Below are 17,538 nucleotides of genomic sequence, written 5' to 3' on the forward strand. Positions count from 1 at the left end.
AAGAGGAGAGTTGTACAGAAAGCTTGCATCTTCTTAGAGAATATCTAAGTAATCACGAACACAATGTTGGTAGAAATATGCACAGTAAAGGCCATTCTGACGAGGTCTCATAAAGAAATAAGGAACATATTATTGGAAACAGAGAAATAGTGATCCTTGTAAGTGGCCAAGAACTTAGCAGAATTATGTTCATGTTCTAGTGTTCTATGGAAAGTAGAACTTGTGAGTCATGAAACTGGGTATTTAGCTAATGAGATTTCTTTTTTTTTTTCTTTTTCTTTTACTTTTTTTTTTTTCTTTTGAGACAGAGTTTTGCTCTTGTTGCCCAGGCTGAAGTGCAGTGGCGTGATCTCGGCTCACCACAACCTCCACCTCCCAGGTTCAAGCGATTCTGCTGCCTCAGCCTCCCAAGTAGCTGGCATTACAGGAACCTGCCACCACACCCTGCTAATTTTTGTATTTTTAGTAGAGACAGGGTTTCACCATGTTGGCCAGGCTGGTCTCGAACTCCTGACCTCAGGTGATCTGCCTGCCTCAGCCTCCCAAAGTGCTGGGATTACAGGCACAAGCCACCATGCCCGGCTAGCTAATGAGATTTCTAAGTAAAGTTCTGAAGAAGTGCCTTGGTTCTCCTGACTGTTTATAGTAAAATGAGAGAGGAGAGAATTGACTTGAAGATGGAATTATTGAGCAAAAAGGAACTAGAATTTAAGGATATGAAAAGTTCTCAGCCTATCCCTATTGCAAAAAATTAGAAAGTCTATTCAAAGAGAAAACTAAAGGTGTGACCAAGTGACCCTTTGATAAGGAGATCAGTATATGTGTGAAACGTGGACTTAATCAGCCACCACAGCAGGAAAACTGCCAGGTTGAGCTGAAGGAGCAGGAGATGGGAGGGAATGAGGAAAGGCTGTTGGTCTTCTTGAATTTTATAATTTGGGACCATAGAGCTCTTCAGCCACAAACATACACTATTCTGGAAGACAAGGAAAGAATAACCTGGAAGGTGATTCAGAGATCATCGGGGCTGCCACCTCAGTTTCAAAAAGGGGGACCATTGCTTCACTTTCAACAGGTTAGACAACCTCTATCCAAAGCTGTGTGGGCAGGGCCACCTGGCAAAGCCCTGGGGGTGCAACTCCTGCCAGGTAGAGCCACTGGAGCAGGTCCTTCACCCCGGTGGGTCTAGAAGTCAGCACTATTGCCCCAATGACGCCTCATCTGTTTAAAATTGTACAGAAGTTCTAACCAGAGCGATTAGGCAAGGAAAAGAAAAGCCATGCAAAGGAGAAATGAACAAGTAAAACTGTATTCACAGATGACATATCTTACATACAGAATATCGGAAAGAAACCAGAAGAAACCTATTAGAGCTAATAAAAGCAACTCCATTCTTAGCATCTAAAACAATAAAATACTCAGGAATAAATTTAAACAAGGAGGTGCAAGATTGTACACTGATAAGTTCAAAGCATTGTTGAAAAACTAAAGAAGACCTAAATAAATGGAAAGACATCCCTTGTTCATGGATTGGAATATTTAATATTGTTAAAATGGCAATATTCCCCAAAGCAATCTACAGATTCAGTATAATCCCTCTCAAAATCCCAATAGCCTTTTTTACAGAAATGAAAAAGCTGGTCCCAAAAGTCATATGGAATTACAAAGGTCCCTGAATAGCCAAAAAATCTTGAAAAAGAACAAAGTTGGAGGACTCATACTTCCTGATGTTAAAACTTACAAAGCTGTAGTAATCAAAACAGTGTGGTACTGGCATAAGGATAAACATATAGATCTATGAAATCAAATTGAGTCTAGAAATAAATCCATATATCTACAAATCAATTGATTTTCTATAAGGGTAACAAGACCATTCGATAGGAAAAGAATAGTCTCTTCAACAAATGGTGCTGGGACAACTAGATAGCCACATGCAAAAGAATGAAGTTGGACTCTTAATTCACACCATCTACAAAAATTAATTCAAAATGACGCAAAGACCTAAATGTAAGAGCTGTAAAACTATAAAACTCTCAGAAGAAAACATAGGATTGTGATGGTTAATTTCATGTGAACTTGGCTAAGCTATGTCCCCAGTTGTTTGTTCAAAAGCTAGTCTAGGACTGGGCACGGTGGCTCACACCTGTAATCCCAGCACTTTGGGAGGCCAAGGCGGGCAGATCACGAGGTCAAGAGATCAAAACCATCCTGGCCAACATGGTGAAACCTCGTCTCTACTAAAAATACAAAACTTAGCTGGACGTGGTGGCACACGCCTGTAGTCCCAGCTACTCGGGAGGCTGAGGAAGGAGAATTGCTTGAACCCAGGAGGCAGAGGTTACAGTGAGCTGAGTTGGCACCACTGCACTCCAGAGGGAGACTCCATCTAAAAATAAAATAAAATAATTAAAAATTTTTTAAAAAGCTAGTCTAGATGTTGCTTGTTGCTGTGAAAGTAGTTTTCAGATGTGCTTAACATTTAGAATTAGTACACCTTAAAGCTGATTAATGTCCATAATGTGGGTGGGCATCACCTAATCAGTTGAAGGCCTTGAGAGCAGAGACTGAGGTTTCCTGAAGAGGAAGGTATTCTGCCTCAAGACTGCAATGGGAAATCCTTGCCTGAGTTTCTAGCCTGGGCTATGCTGATTTTGGACTCAACACTACAACATCAACTCTTGAGTTTCTGGTATGCCCTGTGGATTTCCGATTTGTTAAGCCCTGACAATTTTGTGAGCCGATTTCTTAAAATCTCTCTCTCCCTGTCTCTTTTTTATATATGTGTGTTTGTTATAATAAAGAATAATCTGGTTTTGTTCCAGGTGCCTAGCATAAAACAACAGAAACCTTTAGAATTTTGTGTTAGGGGTGTCTCTCATATAATGAGGTGAAAAAGAGAAATAATTTATCCTTCTATGTTAGGAGGCAGGGATAACCTTGATTCTAAAATCTAATAAGGACAATATTAGAAAGAAAAATCATAAGCCAATCTCTTTCATGAACATAGATGTAAAAGTCCTAAACAAAATATCAGCAAAGTGAATCCAATAATATGTGAAAAGCATCTGCCAGGCACAGTGGCTTACACCTGTAATCCCAGCACTTTGGCAGGCCAAGGCAGGTGGATCACGTGAGGTCAGGAGTTCGAGACCAGCATATCCAATATGATGAAACCCCGTCTCTACTAAAAATACAACAAATTAGCTGAGTACGGTGGCAGGTGCCTTAGTCCCAGCTACTAGGAAGGCTGAGGCAGGAGAATTACTTGAAGCCGGGAGGCAGAGGTTGCAGTGAGCTGAGATCATACCACTGCACTCCAACCTGGGTGACAGAGCGAGACTCCATCTCAAAAAAAAAAAAAAAAAAGAAAGAAAGAAAAGCATCAAGAACATATTATATTTATTCCAAGAATTCACAGTTGTTTTATTTTCAAAACTCAGTGTAATTCAGCACATTAATAGGATAAACAAGAAAACCATATAACCATCTCACATAGAGACATGAAAATCACTTGATAAAATTTATCACCCGGCCAGGCGCAGTGACTCATGCTTGTAAATCTCAGCACTTTGGGATGTCAAGGTGGGCGGATCACCTGAGGTCAGGAGTTTCAGACCAGCCTAAACAAAATGGTGAAACCCCATCTCTACTAAAAATACAAAAATTAGCCAGGCATGGTGGCACTTGCCTGTAATCCCAGCTACTCAGGAGGCTGAGGCACAAGAATCGCTTGAACCCGAGAGGTGGAGGTTGCAGCGAGCCGAGATCACACCACTGCACTCCAGCCAGGGCAACAGAGTGAGACTCTGTCTCAAAAAAAAAAAAAAAAAATTAACACCCATTCATACTAAAACTATTTGCAGACTGGAAATAAAAGGGAACTTCCTGAATTTGTTAGAGTATTTGCAAAAACCATATAGCAAACATTATACATAAATGATGAATTATTGCAAACTATCCTCTACATAAAAAAAAAAGAATCCCCACTATACCATCTCCATTGAACATTGTAGAGGAAGTCCTAATCAATGCAATAAAACAAGAAAAAGAAAAGGTGTAAGAATCAGAAAGAAATAAATAAAATTATTATTTGCAGACAATATAGCTGTGTAGAATATCCAAAACATCTATAGATAAATAATTAGAATTGATAAGCAAATTTAGCAAAGTCTCTAGGTAGAAAGTCAATATATAAAAATCTATTGTGTTTTCAAGTATCAGGATCATTTAGAAAATGATATTTAAGGCTGGGTATGGTTGCTCACACCTGTAATCCCAGCACTTTGGGAGGCCAAGGTGAGAGGATTGCTTGAAGCCAGGAATTAAAGACCAGCCTGGGCAATATAGTGAGACCCCATCTCCACAAAAAAAAATTATTTTTATTTTTATTTTTATTTTTTGAGGCAGAGTCTTGCTCAGTCACCCAGGTTGGAGTGCAGTGGCGCGATCTTAGCTCACTGCAACCTCCACCTCCCAAGCTCAAGTGATTCTCCTACCTCAGTCTCCCAAGTAGCTGAGACTACAGGCACACCATCATGCCAGACTAATTTTTTGTACTTTTAGTAGAGATGGGGTTTCACCATGTTGGCTAGGCTGGTCTTAAACTCCTGACCTCAGGTGATCCCACCTGGCTAAGTTTCCCAAAGTGCTGGGATTACAGGTGTGAGCCACCGCGCCTGGCCTCCACAGAGGAAATTTTAAAAATTAGCCAGGTGTGGTGGCACATTCCTTTAGTCGTAACTACTCAGGAGGCTGAGGTGGTAGGATCACTTAAGCCCAAAAGTTCAAGGCTGCAGTGACTATGATTGTGCCACTGCACTTCAGCCTGGGCAACATAAAGAGATCCTATCTCTTAAAAAAAAAAAAAAAAAAAGTAAGTAAAAGAAAATGACATTTAAAATACCACACCAAACCAGACATTATGTGCCTCTTGATGATTATCATCACCTGTGAAATATCTTCTTCCCCTCCTCAAAAAATATTAATTCTGATAAGTCTTAGATCCAACTTCCCCATTTACAAAACATACAGGAGATAAGGGAACATGTTAAATGAAAATATGGACATTTAATAAGCAAAATGTTAACTGCAAAATCTAGAGGACAAATAACCTATTTCTTTTCTTTTCTTTTTTATTCCTTTTTTTTTTTTTTGAGACAGAGTCTCACTCTGTCGCTCAGGCTGGAGTGCAGTGGCACGATCTCAGCTCACTGCAACTTCTGCCTCCTGGGTTCAAGCAATTCTCCTGCCTCAGCCTCCCCAGTAGCCGGGATTACAGGCACGCGCCACCATGCCTGGTGAATTTTTTGTATTTTTAGTAGAGATGGAGTTTCACCACGTTGGCCAGGCTGGTCTTGAACTCCTGACCTCAAGTGATCCACCTGCCTCGGCCTCCCAAAGTGCTGGAATTACATGCGTGAGCCACCGCACCCGGCCCCATTTCTTCAAAACATAAATGGATAGAATAAAAGAGAGAAATGAAGATGGAGAATTTACAGATTAGAAGACACTTAAGAGACACACAAATCCATTTCAATCGGTGAACTTGAATCAAATAAACAGACTATAAATAATAATTTATATCACTTAGGAGACAATTGGAATTTTGCTTTGTGTTTTTTGTTTTTGTTTTTGTTTTTTTTTTTTTTTGGTTTTTTGTTTTTGAAGCAGGGCCTGGCTCCATCACCCAAGGTGGAGTACTGTGGAGCAATCTTGGCTCACTGCAACCTCCTCCCCCAAGGCTCAAGTGATCCTCCCACCTCAGCCTCCTGAGTAGCTGGGACCACAGGCGCATACCACCACACCAGCTAATTTCTATATTGTTAGTAGAGACAGGGTTTCACTATGTTGCCCAGGCTGATCTCCAACTCCTGAGCTCAAGCAGTCCTCCTGCCTCAGTCTCCCAAAGTGCTGGAATTACAGACGTGAGCCACACCACCCAGCCCATAATTGGAATTTGAATGCTGAAGGGTATTTGATGGTATTAAGAAATTATTGTCGGCCGGGCGCGGTGGCTCAAGCCTGTAATCTCAGCACTTTGGGAGGCCGAGACGGGCGGATCACGAGGTCAGGAGATCGAGACCATCCTGGCTAACACAATGAAACCCCGTCTCTACTAAAAATACAAAAAAATTAGCCGGGCGAGGTGGCGGGCGCCTGTAGTCCCAGCTACTCGGGAGGCTGAGGCAGGAGAATGGCGTAAACCCGGGAGGCGGAGCTTGCAGTGAGCCGAGATAGCACCACTGCACTCCAGCCTGGGCGACAGAGCGAGACTCCGTCTCAAAAAAAAAAAAAAAAAAAAGAAAAAGAAATTATTGTCAAATTTTTTGGCATGATAATGGTATTGTGTTTAACTATTTTTAAAGAGTTCTTATGTTTTAGATATCTATACTAAAATATTTACAAATGAAATTCTATCATCTGAGATTTGCTTCAAAATAATGAGGTAAGAGAGTTGAAGCTGGGTGATGGATCCATGAAGATTCATGACACATTTCTATATATTTTCAATTTGTTTAAAATTTCCTTAATAAAAATGAAAAAGTATTACTATAGCTTCAAAAAACCCCTCTATATTGAAAACTAAATATTATTGAGATAAATTAAGAAGGTCTAAATAAACAAGACAGGAACACATTCATGGATCAGAAGACTTATTATTTTGAGGATGTCAGCTATCTCCAATCTAAACTATAAATCCAATACTTTCTCAATCAAAACCCTGCGTGTTTTTTGTGACAATTAGCAAGATGATTCACAGATATATATGGAAATGTCAATGACCTAGAATAGTGTAAGACATCTTCAAAGGTCAAAGTTGGGACCAGGCCTGGTGGCTCACACCCGCAATCCCAGCACATTGGGAGGCCAAGGTGAGCAGATCATCTGAGGTCAAGAGTTCAAGACCAGTCTAGCCAACATAGTGAAACCCTATCTCTACTAAAAAATACAAAAATTAAGGCCGGGCGTGGTGGCTCAAGCCTATAATCCCAGCACTTTGGGAGGCCGAGATGGGCGGATCACGAGGTCAGGAGATCAAGACCATCCTGGCTAACCCCGTGAAACCCCGTCTCTACTAAAAAATACAAAAAATTAGCCGGGCGAGGTGGCGGGCGCCTGTAGTCCCAGCTACTCGGGAGGCTGAGGCAGGAGAATGGCGTAAACCCGGGAGGCGGAGCTTGCAGTGAGCTGAGATCCGACCACTGCACTCCAGCCTGGGCGGCAGAGCAAGACTCCGTCTCAAAAAAAAAAAAAATTAGCTGGGCATGGTGGTGTGCACCTGTAATCCCAGCTACTCGGGAGGCTGAGGCAGGAGAATCACTTGAACCTGGAAGGCAGAGGTTGCAGTGAGCCGAGACCACCTCAGTGCCCTCTATCCTGGGTGACAGAGTGAGACTCCGTCTCAAAAAAAAAAAATCAAAGTTGGAAGACTTACACTACCAAATTTTACAACACTACAAAGTTACATTATTGAAGATAGCAAGATATTGGTGTGAGGATAGGCAGACCAATGTAACAAAACACAGAGTCCTGAAATAGACCCACACGTATACATTTACCTGATTTATGACAGGGTCACCAATAAAATTCATTGAGAATAGGATGGTCTTTTCAATAAATGGTGCTGGAGAAAGGACAGGGATTACAGTGAAGTGGTGAGAAAGAGTCGTGAAAGTGTAGGATCAGATTTTAAATTCTGATATTTTGTTCATCATGGATTTTTTGCATTAATTTTTATTTTTTAATAACATTGCATTAGGCCAGGCATGGTGGCTTATGCCTGTAATCCTACACATTGGGAGGCCAAGGCAGGCAGATTACTTGAACTCAGGAGTTCAAGACCAGACTGGGCAACATGGCAAAACCCCATCTCCACAAAAAAACACAAAAATTAGCCAGGTTTGGTGAAGCACGTCTCTGGTCCCAGCTACTTGGGAGGTCGAGGTGGGAGTATCACTTGAGCCCAAGAGGTTGAGGCTGCAGTGAGCTGTAATCACACTACTGCACTTCAGCCTGGGCAACAGAACAAAACCTAGTCTCAGTAAGAAAAAGAATAAGAATGTTTCATTAAATATCTCGATTATTAAGTTTTTTGGTGCTCCTTACATTTTGTGTTCAAGGTGAGTACCTCATTCATTTTTACCCTAGTTCCTGCCCTACTGGAAGAATTAGATATCTATATGGGGAGGAGGGGAGTGTTGACCCCTATCTCACACCATACACAAAAAGTAATTTGAGATAGATCATAGAGCTAAATGTGAAAGAAAAAAAAATAAGGCTTCTAGAAGAAATATAGAAGGGTATCTTCATGGCCTAGTGGTAAGCAACGGTTTCTTGCACTGGGGGTAGGGGTAGGGAGGGGAATACTAATCTTAAGAACATAACTTCATAAATTGGATTTCATTAAAATTTAGAACTTTTGGTCATTAAGACACCATTGTAAATGAAAAAGTGAGTCACAGAGTGGTAGAATTTATTTTAAATACCTGTATGTGACAAAGGACTCATGTCCATAGTATTCAAAGAATTCCTACAAATCAGTTAAGTAAAAGAAACACTGGTAACCCAATTATTAAAAACACACAAAAGATTCAAACAGACAGTTCACAAAAGAGAATTTCCAAATGGCCAATAAACATGAGAAGTTGTACATTATCTTTAGCCATGAGGGAAGTGCACATTAAAACCACAATACAATACCACACAGACTCACCAGAGTGACTAAAATGAAAAAGATGGGCTGGGCACAATGGCTCACACCTGTAATCTCAGTACTTTGGGAGGCCGAGGGGGGCAGATCACCTGAGGTCAGGAGTTCAAGACCAGCCTGGCCAACACGGTGAAACACCATCTAAAAAATCAGCCAGGCATGGTGGTGCAGGAGAATCACTTGATCTCCACGAGGCAAGAGAATCACTTGATCTCAGGAGGCAGAGGTTACAGTGAACCAAGACAGCACCACTGCATTTTAGGCTGGGCGACAGAGCAAGACTCTGTCTCAAAAAAAAAAAAAAAAAAGAAAGAGAAAAAGAAAGAAAAAAGAAAAAGATGGACAATGCCAAGTGTTGGCAAGAAGGTGGAGCAACTAGAATTCTCAGATGCTATTCTTGGTATAATCACTTTAGAAAACTGGTATCATCTACTAAAATTAAACATATATACCACATGACCAAGCAATTCCTCTCCTATTGGAGGTAAGAAAACCACCAACAATGCGTTATGTGTAATTAAAATCCTGAAACCTTTTTTTTTATCATATAGACATAACTTTTTTAACTACAAAAAATAAACAGGCCAGGTGCAGTGGCTCACGCCTGTAATCCCAGCACTTTGGGAGGCCAAGGCAGGCAGATCACCTGAGGTCAGGAGTTCGAAACTAGTCTGGCCAACATGGCAAAATCTCATCTCTACTAAAACTACAAAAATTAACCAGGCATGGTGGTGCATGTCTGTAGTCCCAGCTACTTGGGAGGCAGAGACAGCAGAATCACTTGAACCCAGGAGATGGAGGGTGCAGTGAGTTGAGATCGAGCTACTGCACTCCAACCTGGGCAACAGAGTAAGATTCCGTCTCGAAAAAAAAATTGACTTTGAAATGCAATGTGCAAGAATTCCAAATATAGGATCACAGAGCCTTTTTTTGGCTATTTTTAATGCCATAATAGGTCGTTAAATTTCATTCTACATTTCAATATACCCTGGGTCCCCAAATTAACAAGCACAATATGGTATAATGTCACTTTGAAATTTGTTGTTGTTGACCGGACAAGACGGCTCACGCCTGTAATCCCAGCACTTTGGGAGGCCGAGGCGGGCGGATCACGAGGTCAGGAGATCGAGACCATCCTGGCGAACACGGTGAAACCCTGTCTCTACTAAAAATCCAAAAAAATTAGCCAGGCATGGTCGCGGGCACCTGTAGTCCCAGCTACTTGGGAGGCTGAGGTAGGAGAATGGTGTGAACCCGGGAGGCGACGGAGCTTGCAGTGAGCCGAGCTCATGCCACTGCACTCCGGCCTGAGAGACAGAGTGAGACTCCGTCTCAAAAAAAAAAAAAAAAAAAAAAAAATACAGAAGTTAGCCGGGAATGGTGGCACACACCTGTAATCCCAGCTACTTGGTAGGCTGAGCCAGGAGAATCGCTTGAATCTGGGAAGCAGAGGCTGCAGCGAACCAGGATTGCACCACCGTACTCCAGCCTGGGTGACAGAGCAAGACTCCGTCTCAGACAAAAAAAAAAAATTGTTGCCAACAACATGAATCTCAAACACATTATGCTTAGCAAAAGAAGTCAGATACACAAGAATATATACTGTATGATTCTATTTTTTGCAAGGTTCAAGAATAGGCAAAACTAATCCATGACAATAGAAATCAGAATAGAGGTTGTGTCTGAGCAGAGAGGAGGGCAGAGACTAGAAACTAACATGAGGGAACTATTCAGGGTTTACGGCTATGCCTTATCTTTATTAGGGCTTTAGTTACATAGGTATATAAATTTATCAAAACTCATCACCCTATACACTTGATATCTGTGCATTTTATGGTATTCAATTGTACCTTAATAAAAATGTATTTGTTAACAAAAAAGCTCTTTATTACATAAATATGTAGTAAGAAATTGTATTGGTTTTTTTATGAAGCAGAGTGACTTCCTGAGTAATTTACACTGTATTTTTATTGCTGCGTCTTTCTGAGAAAGGAAGTAGATTCACGTTTTCCCACACCAAAGAAGGTAGCCAGGCCTTTGTTCATAGGGTTTTAGAACTCCTAATGCACAGCAGGGACTTAGTTTTTCAGGACTTAAAAAATTGTCAGGAACCTAAAACACAACCGTCAAATAAGTCTAGATCTGCGAAAATTTTAAATTGAAATGTGCCAGAGGGTTGAGACAGGAGGAAAGCTGGCCTCTTGAAATGGAAACAATGCTGAAGCCGCAGGTGCAGTAGACACGAGGACCCTCAGTAGGGGGTCCCGGAGCCCTTCTGGTGTTAAGAGCCCAGGTGCAGCAGTTTAGGGACCTTAACAAAGACCCCTGAGACTGGCAGAGAGAGGTTGAGACACAGTTTTTTGACTTCAGATTGCTAAGAAGAAAAGCAAGAGCTATCCCTGTGGCTTAAGGCCCTGACTCACTTCTACTCTGGATAAACTGCAGACACTCTGGAGTTCTTACACAACACAAAGGTTGGAGAGGAAAAATGATACTGGACTTTTTTTTTTTTTTTGCCAACCTAGTTAAAGCGAGACTTAAGCCAGATTATATTTGATATAGACAAAAAAAAAAAAAAAAAGAAAGAAAGAAAAAAGCCCTTGCCATTTCTCATACCCAATTGTTGTGAAAATTCTCATACCTAATATAAAATCAATTAAATGTCATGCATCACTTGTTACAGAAGAAAAAGTAGACATACATCTTTTACTCTTAAAGATGATGTTAAAAATAACTTTGCAATTATAAAAAGATATTGTTTTAAAATAAAATTTATTTAAATAACTCATGAAAAACAGACAAAATGCTTTTTAAGTTCCTAAGGAGGTTGACAAAATTATGAGAATGAAAGAAGTTTGAGAGTCAAAAAAGTTTTGGAAATGCTGCTGCAGGCAATAGAGTACACAAAAATTTTGTGTGCTTAGTTACCTTTAGCAGAGTGACACAATTAGCTTTGGGGGTTTTGTGTGTGTTGTTTTTGTTTGTTTGTGTTTGTTTTGAGACAGTGTCTTGCTCTGTCATCCAGGCTGGAGTGCAGTGCAGTGGGACGATCTTGGCTCACTGCAATCTCCGCCTCCCAGGTTCAAGCCATTGAACCTGGGAGCCTCTGGAGTAGCTGGGACTCCCTAGTAGCGGGGACTACAGGTGCACGCCACCATACCCAGCTGTATTTTCAGTAGAGACAGGGTGGTCTCGAACTCCTGACCTTAGGTGATCCACCTGCCTCAGCCTCCCAAAGTGCTGGGATTACAGGCACGAGCCACCATGCCCAACCTGTGTGCTGTCTTTTTGTTTTGTAGAGGCAAGGTCTGTGCTCCAGGCTGGAAAAGTAGGAGACCAGTTATAAGACTGTAAATAGTTCAAGAGATGAAGTTTTAGTTAAGACGATCTAGATCTCGATTGCTGAATTTGAGAGATGTTCCTGATAAAATAAATGGAAAGGACCTTGTGACCCCCACATAACTATAGCCACATCTGTCTTCAAGATCTAGGTCTAGGCTGGCACTACCCAATAGAATTTTCTATGATGATGGAAATATTCTACATCTGTCCTATCCAATATGAGAGCCTCTAGTTACATGTGAGCACTTGAAATGTAGCTACTGCAATAGAGGAACTGAATTTTATTTATTTTTATTTTTATTTTTTTGAGACAGAGTCTCTCACTCCAGGCTGGAGTGCAGTGGTGCAACATCGGCTCACAGCAACTTCTGCCTCCCAGGTTCAAGCGGTTCTCCTGCCTCAGCCTCCTGAGTAGCTGGGACTACAGGTATGCGCCACCACACCTGGCTAATTTTTGTATTTTTAGTAGAGATGGGGTTTCACCGTGTTTGCCAGGCTGGTCTCAAACTCCTGACCTCAAGTGATCCACCTGCCTCGGCCTCCCAAAGTGCCGGGATTATAGGCGTGAGCCACCGTGCCCAGCCAGAAACTGAATTTTAAATTTTATTTAATTTTAATTAACTTAAGGTCGGGTATGGTGACTCATGCCTGTAGTCCCAGCACTTTGGAAGGCTGAGGTGTGGGGATCACTTGAGCCCAGGAGTTTGAGACCAGCTGGGCACCATGGTGATACCCTCTCTCTACCAAAAAATACAAAAATTAGCTAGGCATGGTGGCATGGGCTGGTAGTCTCAGCTAATCGGGAGACTGTGGTAGGAGAATCACTTGAGCTTGGGAGGTTGAGGTTGCAGTGAGCCGTGAGTTGCACTACAGCCTGGATGACAGAGTGAGACTTTGTCTCAAAAATAAATAATTTAAATGGTCACATATGACTAGCGGATACCATATTGAACATCACAAGTCTCGGCCATTAATTTGAGCTGCTTGATGAATATCTCCACATAAATTTTACAAGCACTTCCAACACAATAGTTCATATTCTGCCTCCCACCACATTCACAGCATTTCCTGTCTAATGTTGCCTATGTTGTTTAAAACACCATCATCTTGTGAGTCATTCAGGGTTAAAACTGAGAAGTCGTTCATTCATTTCACAAACAACTACGGAGTACTTACTATATGCCAGCCAGTATACAAGGCGCTAGAAATACCATGATGAATATAGTCCTCATAGAAAATGATGATAATATTTATAATTAACTCTCTGCATCAGGAAAAATAGACTCGGTCTCTTCTCCCTCCTTTGCAAGGGAGTCTTGCAACACCTTCCACATCCAAACATTTACCCCAATACCTCCTCCACTTTCACATCCCTGATAGCAGATATTTTTGTCTCTTCCACTTACTGCTGTATCAATAGTGCACAGAGGAGTTGAAATGGGGGTAGGAGTGGGTGATAAATACTTGGGGAATTAATTTATGTTCTCTTTTCCTTTTTTTTTTTTTTTTTTTCTGAGACAGAGTATTGCTCTGTGACCCAGGCTGGAGTGCAATGGCATGGTCTCAGCTCACTGCCACCTCCACCTCCCGGGTTCAAGCAATTCTCCTGCCTCAGCCTCCCTGGTAGCTAAGACTACAGGTACATGCCACCACGTCCGGCTAATTTAGTATTTTTAGTAGACACAGGGTTCCACCATGCTGGCCAGGCTGGTCTCGAACTCCTGACCTCAAGTGATCTGCCCACCTCTGCCTCCCAAAGTGCTGGGAGGCATGTGCCACCGCACCCAGCTATGTTCTCTTTTTAACCGTACCGCTCTGATTTTTTTGTTTCCTCCCTTCTTCCCACTAAACCATGAAAATGGCCTAGCTATGCCAGAGAACTATCATATAAGCTTACTGGAAGTATTTAAAACCTCACTCTTAGTGTGTGGTCCTCAGTCCAAGGGCAGCAGCATCATCTGGGAGCTTGTTAGAACTGTAGAAACTCAGTCCTGACCCCAGACTTACTACATCAGAATCTGCTTTTTAACAAGACCCGCCAGGTGATTCATATGCATGTTAAAGTTTGAGAAGCACTTCTCAAAGCACAGATCTAAGCACATTTTTATCTGGCTTTAAAATCTTTGATGTCTTTCAAACTGCACAGAGTCATATTTATGCAAAGTATTCAGCCTGGCGTTCAAAGCTCTACAATGTGACCTCTGTCAACTTGTCAACTTTTTCTCTCTCTGAGTCCCTACAGTCCTATGCTCCATCCAGACTGCTGACATCTCTCCTCAAACACATCCAATACTCTTCCCGTTCCCACACCTTTTTTCCAATGTATTCCCTCTTTTTTGAAATGTTTCCACTGCCTTCCTCTATTCACCCCAACCACCTTCAAAATCCCACTCTTCTTCTGAAGCACACTTAAACCTGAGCTCTCCCAGGTGGCATTTTATAGACCCCCTAGTTCAAAATAATGTCTCCCTCCCATGTCTTTAGCAACATTTATACCTCTATTAACTCTTATCACATTCTCTTTTCAGTTACGTGTATATCCGTCTCCCCCACTTCATCTCGAGCTCCTAGAGAGTGGGGATAGTCTTTTATTCCCCCTCAATGTCTACTACACTGCCATATATAACAGGTGCTCAAGGTCTGTTGAAATGAATTGAAGGAAAAAGGATTTACAGTGACCTATAGGAAGACATCCATGGGCACTGTCTCAGCTCCCCTCTCCCTGCATCCAGTTCCTCCCATGGCCCAAAGTATGGCAGTTTCTATGGCCTCAGGAGTGGGACCAGTTCGTTTCAAGGGAGGGCTACATCACATACCTCTGAGTTTATCTTGGCTGCCACCTGCTTCCGGCTCCGATTCCCAGAAAACAGCATCCAAAGCCCCCAAATAAAAAAAACAAATAGTAATAGAAGGCTGATATATGATGGCAGTGGGATGTCCATCCCCCAAATTGGTGCCATTTCTCAACCCCATGCTCTTCTCAGCCAAAGAGTTTTCTGCCTCAAGGCTGTGACTCCATATGACATCACAATGGGCATCCCAAGGTAAATCTGATGGCATCCAGCCACTGTGCATGCTACTTAGGTCTCTTCTCTGAGCCATACCCAGAGTACCATCTGCTGCCCCTTCCTGCAGTTGTCCACAGGCTCTGCTCTGACAGCCAAAGCTCAGGGAAGAACTCCTTTATGACTCTTCTAGCATTGGGCTAGACAGCTTGTCGTTAAGTAGGGAGTATGGAGGCAAGGTTTTAAAGAAGCAGGCCTCCCAAGTGGCCCGTTCTGCCCTACAAGCATTTTCTCTGGAGCTAGTCACTCCCCGGAAGTCCAGGTATGGTGTTAAATGTCCCAAACCACAAACTAGAATATAAGGTCAAGTAATTTTTTTTTTTTTTTTTTTGAGCTGGAGTCTCACTCTGTCTCCAGGCTGGAGTGCAGTGGCACAATCTCAGCTCACTGCAATCTCTGCCTCCCGGGTTCAAGCCATTCTCCTGCCTCAGCCTCCCAAGTAGCTGGTATTACAGGCGCCCGCCACCACACCTAGCTAATTTTTGTATTTTTAGTAGAGAAGGGTTTTGCCATGTTGACCAGGCCAGTCTTGAACTTCTAACCTCAAGTGATCCACCTGCCTTGGCCTCCCAAAGTGCTGGGATTACAGGCGAGCCACCACGCCCAGCCTGTTTCGATTTTTAGATCCCACAAGTAAGTGAGAACACGCAACATTTTTTTTTCTGTACCTGGCTTATTTCACCTAACATAATAAGTGAAATAAGTTCTATCCATGTTGTTGCAAATGACAGAATCTTATTTTTTTATGGATGAATAGTACTCCATTGTGTATATGTACCACATTTTCTTTACTTGTTCATCTGTTGATGGACACTTAGGTTGCTTCCAAATTTTGGCTATTGTGAACAGTGCTGCAGCAAACATGGGAGTGCAGACATCTCTTCAATATACTGGTTTCCTTTCTTTTGTCTTTATATCCAGCAGTGGTATTGCTCTCCATAGCGGCTATACTAATTTACATTCCCAACAGTATACGAGGGTTCCCTTTTCTACACATTCTCTCCAGCATTTGTTACTGCCTGTCTTTTGTATAAAAGCCATTTTAATTGGAGTGAGATAATATCTCATTGTAGTTTTGATTTGCATTTCTCTGATGATCAGTGATGTTGAGTTGAGCACTTTTTCATATAATTGTTTGCCGTTTGTATGTCTTCTTTTGAGAAATGTCTATTCAAATCTTTTTTTTTTTTTTTTTTTTTTTGGAGATAGAGTCTTGCTCTGTAGCCCAGGCTGGAGTGCAATGGTACAATCTCGGCTCACTACAACCTCCACCTCCTGGGTCCTGGTTCAAGCAATTCTCCTGCCTTAACCTCCCTAGTAGCTGGGATTACAGGCACGTGCCACCATGCCCAGCTAATTTTTGTATTTTTAGTAGAGACGGGGTTTCACCATGTTGGCCAGGCTGTTCTTGAACTCCTGACCTCGTGATTCGCCCACCTCAGCCTCCTAAAGTACTGGGATTACAGGCATAAGCCACCGCACCCGGCCGTCTATTCGAATCTTTTGCCAATTTTTAAATTGGATTATTAGATTTCTTCCTATAGAGTTGAGCTCCACATATAATATATACAGTTATTAATCCCTTGTCATATGGGTAGTTTCTAAACATTTTCTCCCATTCTGTGGATTGTCTCTTCACTTTGTTATTTCCTTTGCTGTGCAAAAGCTTTTTAACTTAATGTGATCCCATTTGTCCATTTTTGCTTTGGTTTCCTGTGCTTATAGAAAATTACTCAAGAAACTTTTGCCCAAGGTACTGTCCTAGAGAGTTTCCCCCAATGTTTTCTGACAGTAGTTTCATAATTTGAGATTTAAGTCTCTAATCCATTTTGATTTGATTTTTGTATATGGCAAGAGATAGGGGTCTAGTTTCATTCTTCTGCATATGGATACACTACCTGAGAGTGAGTAATTTATGAAGAAAGGAGGTTTAATTGACTCACAGTTTCACAGGCTTAACAGGAAAATGACTGGGAGGCCTTAGGAAACTTACAATCATGGTGGAAGGCGAAGCAGAAGCCAACACCTTCTTCACACAGCAGCAGGAAAGAGAGAAAGCACGAAGAGGAGAGTGCCACACACTTTTAAACCATAAGATCTTGTGATAACTCATTCACTATCATGAAAACAGAATGGGGGAACTCTACTCCCATTATCCAGTCGCCTCCCAGCAGGTCCCTCCTGCAACATTGAGAATTATAATTCAACATGAGATTTGGGTGGCAACACAGAACCAAACCATATGAGAGATCCACTTTTCCCAGAATCATTTATTAAAGAAACTGTCTTTTCCCCAATGTATGTTCTTGGCACCTTTGTCAAAAATGAGTTCACTGTAGGTATATGAATTTGTTTTTGAGTTATCTATTCTGTTACGTTGGTCTATGTATCTGTTTTTATGCCAGTACCATGCTGCTTTGG

The 17,538-nt window shown here is 41.8% G+C and overlaps 1 protein-coding gene and 1 long non-coding RNA gene across 2 annotated transcripts in view; both read right to left on the minus strand.

The window, feature by feature from the left end:
* SPATA31H1 (SPATA31 subfamily H member 1) overlaps positions 1–15,144 on the minus strand; it is a 43,368-nt gene extending 28,224 nt beyond the window's left edge. Inside the window, exon 1 of the mRNA XM_077959808.1 lies at positions 14,869–15,144. Within this exon, the coding sequence (XP_077815934.1) occupies positions 14,869–15,012 (144 nt within the window). The 5' untranslated portion in view covers positions 15,013–15,144. The remainder of the gene's footprint in view (positions 1–14,868) is intronic.
* Positions 5,617–9,584, minus strand: LOC144333833 (uncharacterized). The gene is made up of 3 exons (XR_013402920.1): positions 9,281–9,584; positions 7,370–8,895; positions 5,617–5,720 (listed from the first exon to the last, which is right to left on the minus strand). It is a non-coding gene; the product is annotated as an uncharacterized LOC144333833 (long non-coding RNA).
* Positions 15,145–17,538: the final 2,394 nt, after the last annotated feature.

Source organism: Macaca mulatta, chromosome 13, assembly GCF_049350105.2.
Source record: "Macaca mulatta isolate MMU2019108-1 chromosome 13, T2T-MMU8v2.0, whole genome shotgun sequence".
Lineage (NCBI taxonomy): Eukaryota > Metazoa > Chordata > Mammalia > Primates > Cercopithecidae > Macaca > Macaca mulatta.